The 11,374-nt window shown below is 35.0% G+C and overlaps 2 protein-coding genes across 4 annotated transcripts; one reads left to right on the forward strand and one right to left on the reverse strand.

Annotated features, from left to right (window-relative positions):
- Positions 1–4,535: 4,535 nt before the first annotated feature.
- On the forward strand, positions 4,536–7,843 carry LOC148204813 (tubby-like F-box protein 5). 3 transcript variants are annotated; one of them, XM_088097963.1, is made up of 6 exons: positions 4,536–5,081; positions 5,406–5,521; positions 5,629–5,826; positions 5,943–6,030; positions 6,751–6,883; positions 6,972–7,843. In XM_088097963.1, exons 2-6 carry the CDS (start codon positions 5,507–5,509, stop codon positions 7,657–7,659), a joined length of 1,122 nt encoding a protein of 373 aa, XP_087954089.1. In that variant the 5' UTR covers positions 4,536–5,081; positions 5,406–5,506; the 3' UTR covers positions 7,660–7,843. The 3 variants fall into 3 exon arrangements, with proteins under 3 accessions (XP_087954089.1, XP_087954084.1, XP_087954093.1); XM_088097958.1 differs by having other exon boundaries at positions 5,406–5,826; XM_088097967.1 differs by lacking the exon at positions 4,536–5,081 and having other exon boundaries at positions 5,383–5,521.
- Positions 7,844–7,903: 60 nt separating this feature from the next.
- Positions 7,904–10,219, reverse strand: LOC124844292 (uncharacterized). Its single transcript, XM_047321205.2, has one exon. It carries the CDS (start codon positions 9,864–9,866, stop codon positions 8,112–8,114), a length of 1,755 nt encoding a protein of 584 aa, XP_047177161.2. The 5' UTR covers positions 9,867–10,219; the 3' UTR covers positions 7,904–8,111.
- Positions 10,220–11,374: the final 1,155 nt, after the last annotated feature.

The following is an 11,374-nucleotide window of genomic DNA, read 5'->3' on the forward strand; positions in this document are numbered from 1 at the left end:
CAACGTAATGTCATCATGGTCTATCATGTCCAGTACCATCTAAAACTTTATCAACATTAATAATAATTAAGAGTAAACATATATGATTAAGAAAATGTCAAGTGGTTACTGTTTAAAAAATAGACCAGAAATATTAAAAGAATGTTTTGATTAATGTTGCTTTGCTTTTTAAAACATTTTGTTCAAATTTTGCTTTTCTACTAAACATTTTTTAAAAATTGTAAATATTAAGATAAAGGGTAGGAATGGTAATGCACTCTAACCTTTTGGCCTACCTGCATTTGGTATGTAAAAGCTCATTTCATATAAGAATTACAAATTAATTTTGTTGGTTAATCTTGTATAATGATTAGTCTAAATTATAAAAATATTGTACCAATAATTATGTTTTAATTTTTCACATCTTTCTGCTGCACTCCATAAATCATTTATTGATAATAAAATTGTAATAAACATTAAATTAATATCCACGTCAAATAAATATGTCAAAATTAAACATTTCATAAAAAATAAACATAAAATTAAATTATTGTGTAATCAATCAATGCTAAATGCATACATGAGAAATGGCTTAGAGATTCAAGCACAGAGTAAAACAAAATAAAATGTAATAAAAGAGTTTTTTCAAGTTCATGCTAGACATTCTTGCTATATCACATGAAAATTTTACTAAAAAAATAAAAATAAAGAATCATATCAAATATATGATAATTTTTTTTAATAAATTCTTTAAATAAAATCTTCATATTTAAGATAGCTCTTCATATTCACTTTGGAATAGAATATTTAAGTGTTTTATCTTAATAGACTTTGTTCCTTTATTGAATATTTTGACATTTCAATAAATTTATATAACCAATTGACACATTTTATCATGTCCTCCCCTCCTTTTTATTTTTTACTTTTTCAGAATTATAAAAGTTTATTTTTGTTACCACATTACCTTTAAAAACTCGTAATCATGTGCTTTTGTTTGATGTAAAAAAATGATTTTACTTCTTTATAAGCACTTACATTATGTTTTGGAATTCAAAACAAATTGTATCAATCAACTAGCATCGCAGTAAGCTTAACCTCTCAGCAACATTTATCATCACCAACTAATCTTAATCAATTATATAACTTAATGTCAGCACAATTTCTATAGTAGTTTACAAAAAGACTACAAGAAGGTGACAGGGAGTGAGTGAACTAACACACAAACACCTTGTTTTATTATCTTACTTTTTTATTTTGATTGACACGATCGATCAAACACTGCAATAAATTCAGAAAAAACTAGGATTTACTCATATCTGTTGCCACTGTAATGAAATTGGATTCTCTTCTTAGGGCTTGTTGTTTTCGGTGGATTTGACGGAATGGATTTGAAGGGATTTAAGAGGATTTGAAGATAATTTTTTTGTCGTTTTTTTGAGCGAATTTAGAAGTAAATGAGAGTGAATTTAAAAATAAAATTTGTGAGAATTAGTATAGAATTGTATTGACGTGACAAATTAAAAAAAATTATTTTCAAATTCACTCTCATTTACCTCCAAATTCGCTAAAAAAAACGACAAAAAAAAATTATCTTCAAATCCTCTCAAAAGAACAAGTCCTTAGTTTTTCTGTATTGTTGCCAATGTAATTGTCCCCAGAATTTAGCTAAACTGACCTGCCGAATGATTATTGCCAGGATCATTTTTTAGTTATTGTGTCTCGTTGTCTAGAAGCAGTGTTCGTCAGAAATTGATATTATTTTTTATTCAAAACCTTAAGACAATATGTTAATCGTTCTTTCACTTTTATATAATCTGTTTTTTTATTTTTATCTAATGTGAGACTTATACTTACTTGGATTCTAAGTCTTGTTCTGTTTTTTCATTTTTATCTAATGTGAGACTTGGACTCACTTGGATTCCAAGTCTTTCGTACCTTTCATATCGAGAACACTCATTTTTTAAAGCAAAAATTTAACCTAAATCTTATAATACTTTAGTGCAAGAGTATAAGAAAAATAAATATAAACTTAAAATGTTTTTGAATTGAAGTGTTTGAAATTATGAACTCACAATCCATTATATAATTATCTTAGACACCATAAAACTTTTGAAGATGTATTATTTTTAGGTTAACTAGAAAAAGAAGGGAAGGGTTTGTAGAGGATGAAAATGATATACGAAAAGTGGATAATGGTTTTGCCACACATATATGATTGATGGATCCATATTAGGATTCATTCCATGCAGAGCTGACACACATGATCCAGTTGGTTGGTGGAATGTAATGTCTGTATTTTAGTTTGTGACATCCATTTGGTGAACTGTAAAAAGCCTATTAAGGCACAGCTAGGTAGATAAACATACGGTTTTGAGAAAAATGAGAAAGAAGAAATGGAAAATGGGATGAAACTAGAAAGCAATAATTGATTGCATGATGCAAGAGTTTAAGAAGGAGGGTACGTAGATAGAATAGATGCATAGAATAGAAAATGGATGTAGCAAAAGAATGAGGAAGGAGAGTGAATAAGAGGTTCTTGTGGGGACATGGTGATTAGAACAAGTACTTCTCCATCAATGAATTTGAGTTGTATTATTGCAGAGAGCAAGTTGGTGAGTGGACCATGCTGTACAATTACGCTAACTCATCTATCTGTCAGCTACCTTTCCAAACTTTTCGATAAAGATACTCATTCCCATTGCACAAAATGTTATAATGCACTTCTTCATTTTTAATACATTTTGACACTAACAGTCACAACAATTAGAACTCATGCACTGCAAATTATCTTCTTTTTTTTGCTACCATCACCAGAAGTTCATTTTTTTATAACTGGGTGGTTAAATAAAAAGTGAGAGTTCTCACAAGAAGGCTTATAGATAGTTTATTCCTAAAATATGTTAAAAAAATAGCTTATTTCACTATGTCAATGAAAATGACTTTGTTAAAAGAAACAAAATTCACTTTAGTCTCATGACTTTCAACTTTGATGCGAGATACTTTATTCTTAGAAAGAGAGAGGAAGTCACAATAAATGTGTAATTTTAACAAATTTGCTAGCTAAAGTATTCCATTTTTGTTTATAAAACAACAAACGGTTTTTAAGAAATTCTATGTAAGTTTAGTCCATACCAAAACTTTTATCTTCAGCATACAATAAATATAGCAGTTTTTAAGAAATTCTATTAAGTTTAGTCCATGACAGAAAACTTTTATGTTCAGCAAAAACTAAATATAACTTAATTTAATCTTATAAAACCATTTATACTTGTTTATATACTTTAAATTGGCTTTATCTCTTTTAAATTGGCTTTATCTCTGATAGACGTGATACTTTCAATAATAACAGAAGAATTTGGTTGAAGAATTTGAGTTTTGTTGCAGAGAAAGTATTTCTGAATTTTGTGACAGAAATGAAGTGGGGTATGGGGCGGGCACGTGTGTAAGAAACATTTTTAGGAGTGGTGAAAGTGACACAGCTATCATCAACTACAAGTCATTTGTAGAGAAAGTCTCTTCAATTAAGGACGCGTAGATAATGTGTCTTTTCAAGATAGCAATGCTCATATGTGGCCATAGTATCCATCTACCAACAACACCTAAATCCAGGAGGAAGAAGAAATTTTTAGAATGAATCAGTGAAGAGGTTAGAGAAGAAAGGGACATCAATCATCGTCCATATATGCTTCCATCTTTTTCCACACTCATCAACTTTTTCGCATGCAAACATCTTAAGGGTCAGTCTCTACTTTTTGACCATAAATAAAGGAGATCAAACTGTGTAACATTAAAGACCAAGGACTTCTACATACACTGCTGGTTTTGTCTAATAAAACTACGTAACATGGAATTGGTATAGTGTAGTGGTAGCAGTAGTTGGTTGATTTTGACACTTGGTCTATTTCATCAAACACAATGCTGCACAACTTTCTTTTACGTACTTCCATCCCTGCTGCCACATAAATTCCCAATTATGGTGAATCCATCCAGCTCTTCAAAACCTGCTGCAAACTTTTAATGTGGCCAAGCCCACCCCGTCTAATATTATTCTTTGATTTTGAATATACTATAATAAACTGATATATATAACTGATATAACAAACTATGTTACATGTTTATAAATCTTAAAATTTGAGCTTGGATACTGACATCCACGGATTATAGTGAGTGAGTCAGGAAATTCAAACGTGATTCAAAGCCTAAAGATGAAAAACCTATTAACTTACTGTTTTAAGGTTTTAAATAAAAATATATCAATTTTTTTACATGTGTCTGTGTTGTAAACCTCGCACTAAGAGGAAAAACTAGAAAAAGAAGACAGAAACAGCTGTTCACAGTTTACACTGTGACCAAACCATAGAACTGAGATATTCGGTGCACGTTTGGCTATGAGCCAGTGACCGTTGGATTGGTCTTTGATTGATTCAAAGTTCATGATGGCAATTATGGAAAAATAAAATATCCAGGTGGGGCCCTCTTAGCTTAACTATTTTTGTGCCAGAACTTGTTAGGTGTGATCTTGGGCATAGTTAAAGCAAGAGAATAAAATAAAAGGAAATATTAGTCTGCCAAAGAAATTTTCTAGAAAAAGTAGCATAGTGAAATCCTACTCATTTAATGGTAACTGAAAGAAGGAATTTGTATGGTGCAACTGCAAGCAAGCAGTGAGTGATGAAGATGAAAAGTGGTTTCCATTTAATGGAAGTGGTAGGCTTGGTAGCATTTACATTTTCTTTGAGGTGTGGCACTGCAAAGATCAAAAGTCTTGTCTGTGTGGCTGTGAGGAAGGGATGCTTTGCTTGATGCTTGGAAAAACAAAACCAAAAGGCATGAAGATGTGATGCCCATTTTTATAGTTTTAGTTTTATCCACAAGCTTTTGTTTTGTGACTTATAACTTTGTAACCTATAAACCCACACAAGCTCAACCTCCACCACCACTCTCATCATCTCTTACTCTTTTTTCTTTTGTTTTCTTTGTCCAAGACATTGGCTTTGGAGTCTGAGGTACAGTCTTGGAAGGATTCACCACATTCCTCACCACCCTTTGTGTCCTCCAACTTCTCTGCAAGATTTCCTCGCTTTCTAGGCCCTTGTCTCACGGTACACGCATCTGCCTCTAAATCTTTGAGCTTTTCATTCATTTATTTTTTGTTTCTTCGAAATCTCAACATGGGAATCCGTGTTTTGGATCAAGGCTTTGATTCTTGAAACACAACTTGTCTTTCAAGTTAAACCTCCCATCACTGCAGCAACACATATGTGTCTCACTCCATCATTGTTTGTAATTAGTATTGCTTCACGTTCACCACTTTTGTCATCAATAAATCCACTCACCTCATTCAAAGTGGTGTTAGTGTTGTTGTACTTTCTCAATTATTATACTTGATGTCTGATTTTTCTCTTCAAACACAATGGCTGTGATAGTTCCACACTTATCATAATGCCATTCAGAAGCATAGTGCGTGAGCTCAAGGAGATTGGAGAGGGTATCAGCAACATGTATAGAAGAGGGGGAGAGGGAAAGCATGTGCATCGCCATGGTAAATCTCACATTGCACCAGAATGTTCTCTACCACCATCCTCCTCCTCCCCCTCCTCCTCTTCCTCCTCCTCATCATCATCATCTTCTTCCTCTTCTTCATCACAGAGCCGGTGGGCTAACTTACCACCAGAGTTGCTTTTAGACATAATTCAAAGGTTGGAAGCCAGCGAAACCTCATGGCCTGCACGTAGAGCACTTGTGGCATGTTCCTCAGTTTGTAGGCTGTGGAGAGAGATAACAAAGGATGTGGTCAAGACACCAGAACAGTGTGGTTTGCTCACTTTTTCTATATCACTGAAGCAGGTAATTTTAACTCAGACAATATTTATACATTATTTACTTCAGGATTGGTAGTACATGATACTAATATGTGATTTCTTTTGTTCATTTTACTTGTGTTGATCCCTTTCGTTTATCAGCCTGGCCCAAGAGACTCACCAATCCAGTGTTTTATTAGGAGAGAAAGAGTGTCTTCAACATATTGTTTATATCTCGGCCTGAGCCCTGGTAATTTCTGTATTCACACAATCCATTCTCCACTTGCATATACTTCTGTAAGAATTTCAGTAAAATATTGAGTTTTCTGGGAAACTAAAATCAGATTTTGGATCTTGAATGAATCACCCTCTGGGGATCTTTTCTTTTGGTAGTTTCTTCCTTAGACATGCTATGGTGAAGCATGACTTAATTTTTCATCCATGAAAATTTATTATAGGTTGGATCATTGCTTTGGCATGATAAATTAGTGATAATAAAAAAACCTTGTTTTATCTTGTTGTATATAACTTGTACTGAGAAATGAAGATTCAATGATGTTTGCTATAAATGTAACTGTAGCAACGGTGATGAAATTTGATAATATCTGTGTTCACATAATTTTCCCTTGTTTTTCTTATTGCAAAGCACTTCAGTTGAGGGTGATGATTCAAGACTGTTTGTTATAACTTGTAAATGTACTGTACCGGTGGATGGGATAGATTTTTATATGGACAAAACTGAGATGTAGTTTTGTACTTTTTTTATTACCTAGTATGAAAATTATTTTTGATTTAGAGACTTGTTTTAATGTTCTAGTTAACTTTTGCTTCATATGCTCATTAAATCACCTTATTGGAAGTGAATCACTGTATGCTACTGCTGAGATATGTTTGACTGGAATCTGTTTTCCTTTTCAATTTCTACTTTTTCGTTGCACTTTGTTTGAGAATTGTAATTTTGTATTTGCAGCACTTTCTGGTGATATGAGCAAACTGTTACTAGCAGCAAAGAAGATTCGAAGGGCAACATGTACAGAATTTTTAATATCATTGGTTGCTGATGATTTCTCTCGATCAAGCAACACTTACATTGGAAAGTTGAGGTTAGTCTCACATCTCTCTGCTCTTATCTTCATGGATGATACTCTATTCTACTTTCTATTGTTGACTTGATCTGTACGCAATGAACAGGTCTAATTTTCTTGGCACCAAGTTCATGATTCTGGATGGCGAGTCCCCACATGATTCTTCACTTCCATTGAACTGCAAGTTGCAGCAAAGAGTCCATCTGAAGCAGGTACTTCCCAAGGTTGCTGCTGCTGCTAACTACAAAGTAGCCACAGTATCTTATGAACTCAATGTCCTCCGAACAAGAGGTCCAAGGCGAATGCGGTGTACGATGCACTTGATACCCATATCTGCAATCCAAGAAGGAGGAAGTGCTCCAACTCCTTTGAAGTTTACAAATTATCTTAATGAGCATGTATCTACCAACACCACCACCTCAGATTCAAAAGGAAGGAAGCCAGAAATTGTTGAGTTTGACACAAATGACACTGAAAATACTCAAGAATCAAGCCAGAGGGCAAGGGAACCATTGGTTTTGAAAAACAAGGCCCCTAGATGGCATGAACAACTACAATGCTGGTGCTTGAATTTCAAGGGAAGGGTTACAGTGGCCTCTGTGAAGAACTTCCAGCTCGTGGCAGCTGCTGAACCATGCCAAAATGTTTCAGCTGCTGAACAAGAAAAAGTGATACTACAATTTGGAAAAATTGGGAAGGACATATTCACCATGGATTACCGATACCCCCTCTCAGCTTTTCAAGCCTTTGCAATATGTTTGAGCAGCTTTGACACAAAACCAGCTTGTGAATGATTGATATCACGACTTGTGCCTACACCATTGTTGTCGTGTCACTCTTCCTTGATATAAAATGTACATATTTTCGTACGGAAGGAGAGAAGAAGCTGGAACAAACAGCTCTCATTCTAATGAGTACTTTAATTCTGCATGCACAAGTTTAATTTGTGTAATGCTATCTATTAGGATTCATGTTTAATGGAAACTCTACTGTAAACAAGTTTGTTAACGTAATTTCATCAGGCATCACCCACATAAAAGAACATAACCATCTTCGTAATTTTCTTATAAGCTAAATGAACAACCGAATGAAAATATCACAAGCATAACATAAAAATGACATGATATATGACAAATTACATGACGTGGATGTTGTTAACACTTATTTTTGCTACTAAGAGTGTTTGTTACAATATTCCACCACAGTTTATTTTGGATTTTTGAAGGGAATCTGTGTGCTTGTTTCTTCACATTATCTCAATGTCTTCAATATCCTTGTCACAACTGAACTTGCAACTTTGACGGCGACGTTTATCATGCGATTCGAGGAAGGGTCCTCTGATGCTTCTTCCAACAGTCGGCTGGTACATTGACTTCTCGGCCCGGTTGATGTTGAACTGAGTCCTCTGAGTTTCCAAGCCCGGTTTAGGCTTATCATGGGGCCTGATGGGTTCAGTGGGCTTTTGTGGAAGAGTAATTTGAACACCAGGGTCTCTTTCAGTGATTGAACCATGAAACATGAGTGAGTTATTGATACTTTGTATGTTGCTGTTGACATATGCCATCCCCAGCTCTTCTTCTTCTTCTTCTTCTTCATTGGTGTTTTCTTCTCCATCAGTGGTCACCTCGTTGGTCTCTTCAGGATCACTCTTGTAGGCTCGGTGTATGTGGATTGAATCCTCTTTCTTCGCTGACTCAGAACCTAAGTGCATTGTGGCTCCTCTATTGTCACCAACCAAGGTTATGACACTAAACTGTTTGTCATCCATGTGTTGTGTAGGGTGAACAGTGGATTTTAGTTTGTGCACAAACTTTGTGATATCATCTTTGATGCCTTTTTGTAGTGGAGGAGCCTTTTCACCACTGGATGAGACAGCTTTTTCAGGTGATATGCTTGAGCTTGACACATTTTTTGTGCCTTCATCTGTTGAATTCACAACTCTTGTGTCTTTCTCGATGGGGTTGGTTGTGGAAAACATCAGTTTTCTCTCCACAGTTTCTCGTACTCCATGATGCTTCTTATCTCCACGAAACGCCTTGCCAAATGAATCTTTAGCCTTTGTTGTTGTTGTTGTTCCTGAAGCAGAAGCTATGGTGCGTTGTTCACTTGGTTGTCCTGTGGCTGTTGTTGTTGTATCTTTGCCTTTTCCTCGTTCCTTAGAGGTTTCTGGCACCACTTTTTCCTTTTTTTCAGATTTAAGGGACTTGCTATTTGATGTTGTTGATCTGTGCTCAATTGCGGGAAGCTGTGTGGACAGATTCTCTGGTTGAGAAGAGGTCTGCTGCGGTGACTTGGTGATGGTTTTCAAAGGTGAATTTATCTTTGGTTTTTCTTGTTCTGGTACTGGCTCTTCCATCTTCTCCTTTTCTTCTTGAGGAATGGTTTCTTCAGTTTTGACGTCCTTTGAGGCCAAAGGAGATGATGGATGAGTGGCAAGTTCAAATTTTGAAACCGGGGATGAATAGGGCACAGAAGAAACTTGTTGTTCGGTGTCTGCAGGCTGAGTTGATGACATCCTCGCCGGTTGAAAAGATGTTTCTGGTGACTTGGAGATTGTTCTCAATGGTGCTTCTACCTTCGACTCAGCTTCTTGTGATGTTGGTTCAGACAAGATCATCTTTTTCTTTTCTTCTTCAGAGGAAGATGATGTAGGAGGAGTGGATGCTTTCAAGGCTGAGGTCAAACTAGTTTTGGGGGATGAGGGAGCAATGTGGGGCTTAGATGGTGAATCTGCATGAGGTGAAGGTTGAAGTGGTGGCTGTGGAGAAGATGGTGAAAGTTTTTGAGGTTCAGCTCTTGAGGCTTCTTCAGTTTTTGTAGGACTAGAAGGAGATGGCTCTGAAGGTGCCACCAAAGAAGGCTTAGATGATCTATGAATAGGTACACTTGTGTCTGAGTGGGGAGGAGATTTTGGTGTATCCCTTACACGACGGGCGAATGATTCAGAAGGTACTGATAGCCATGGGATCCTAAAACGAAATGACTTACTCCTTTGTGCCATGGATGGTTGATAATATCTGATTCAACAGAAGGAAAATGGGTGATGTTCTTGAGGTGTTCTAGCTTAATGCAATCTGCATGTTGCAATCATAGGATTCTTATATATACACAATTCAAGTGTTTATACCTTGGATGTGCAATGGGGCTTTCTTTAGACCTGATCTAGCAAATTCTTATTGCTTCATACAGAACATTTCACATTGATTCCCCATGAGAAGTTCTCCTTTGTTTTTTGCCTTAATGTTCTAATCAAACGTTTGCCACCCTTTCAAATAAGAAATATTTTCATAGCAGAGAAAAGAAATTTCTCTTACCTCTCACAGAAGAAATTCTGACATATACTTTACCCTTGATTCAGGTTATGGAGCTATTGTTTTAGTCATACGTTCACTTTGTAGGAACTAATTTCAACGATTCCATGTAAAATCAACCAAAAAGTGCCTTTCTTAATATCTTCTTTAAGAAAATTATTTCAGAGACAAGATAATCACAGTACAACTTCACGAAGTAAGCGGTTATAGCAAGCTATTCTCTTATCTTCATGACACTGCCATTGTGAGAAACCAACCGTGTGTGGTAGGAACTTCTTTAGATAAAAACTATAATTTAAAATCGTTATAATCTGTCATTCCTACTGTGATTTTAATTTTAATATTTAACATATCATGTTAATAAAGATGGTTTCTTAATTCAAATATTCCTTCTTTTTTGTTTCAAGCAAAACTTTAATACTAAAACAAGACCAGAAAATGCCTTGCTTCTATAAAGCAAGTGCAGGATAACGTAAACGAGAAGTGTATGACGTATTGTAAACTGTAGCTTAATTTTCCAATATTAGACACATTTTATTTCTGATTTGTGAGTGCAAAGTGACACTTCAGGTCTAGAGTGGAGTCTGCTGCAGAATTTGTTCTTGCTTGTGAATGCAAAGTCATCTCAGATTTAAAGTAAAACTCTGCTGTATTTTCCAGTTTCAATACAAATTGTTCTTTCAATTTTTCTTAATTCCAAATTACTTTCTGCATTTCTTTAAAGTTCTTGCCCGATTAAATTTCCATTTACCGCTTTCTTTACTGCTTTCTTGCACTGCCTTTTATTGTTCTCACATAATTCTACTCAATTCCTGCCCAGTTACAATTTAATTTTGTTCTTGTCTTGTTAATTCATGCTCTGCACTTTACTTTCCAGCACAATTTTATTGCTTTTTGATTTATAATTCCAGCTGTTACGATTTTGCTGTATGGGTTAATTTCTTCAATTTGTATTATGATTTCTGATATAATTTTCTTAGTTGTAGTTGATTAAATTAAATTTTTAAAACTCTGCATAATTATGATTTTGTTTTCAAATCCAAGCAACCCAAAATGGGTCTTACTTAACCAGAGGTCTTCTTGAGCAGAGTGGGATTTGATTAACAATTATAACCAGTTTTTTTCAATTCTTGAATTGCAATTCGGGTATTCTTTGTTTGAGCTCTATTGTTCAATTTGCATTTTACTTTTCTTGTTA

Source organism: Vigna umbellata, chromosome 1 (assembly GCF_029865625.1).
Source record: "Vigna umbellata cultivar VRB3 chromosome 1, Vumbellata_1.0, whole genome shotgun sequence".
Lineage (NCBI taxonomy): Eukaryota > Viridiplantae > Streptophyta > Magnoliopsida > Fabales > Fabaceae > Vigna > Vigna umbellata.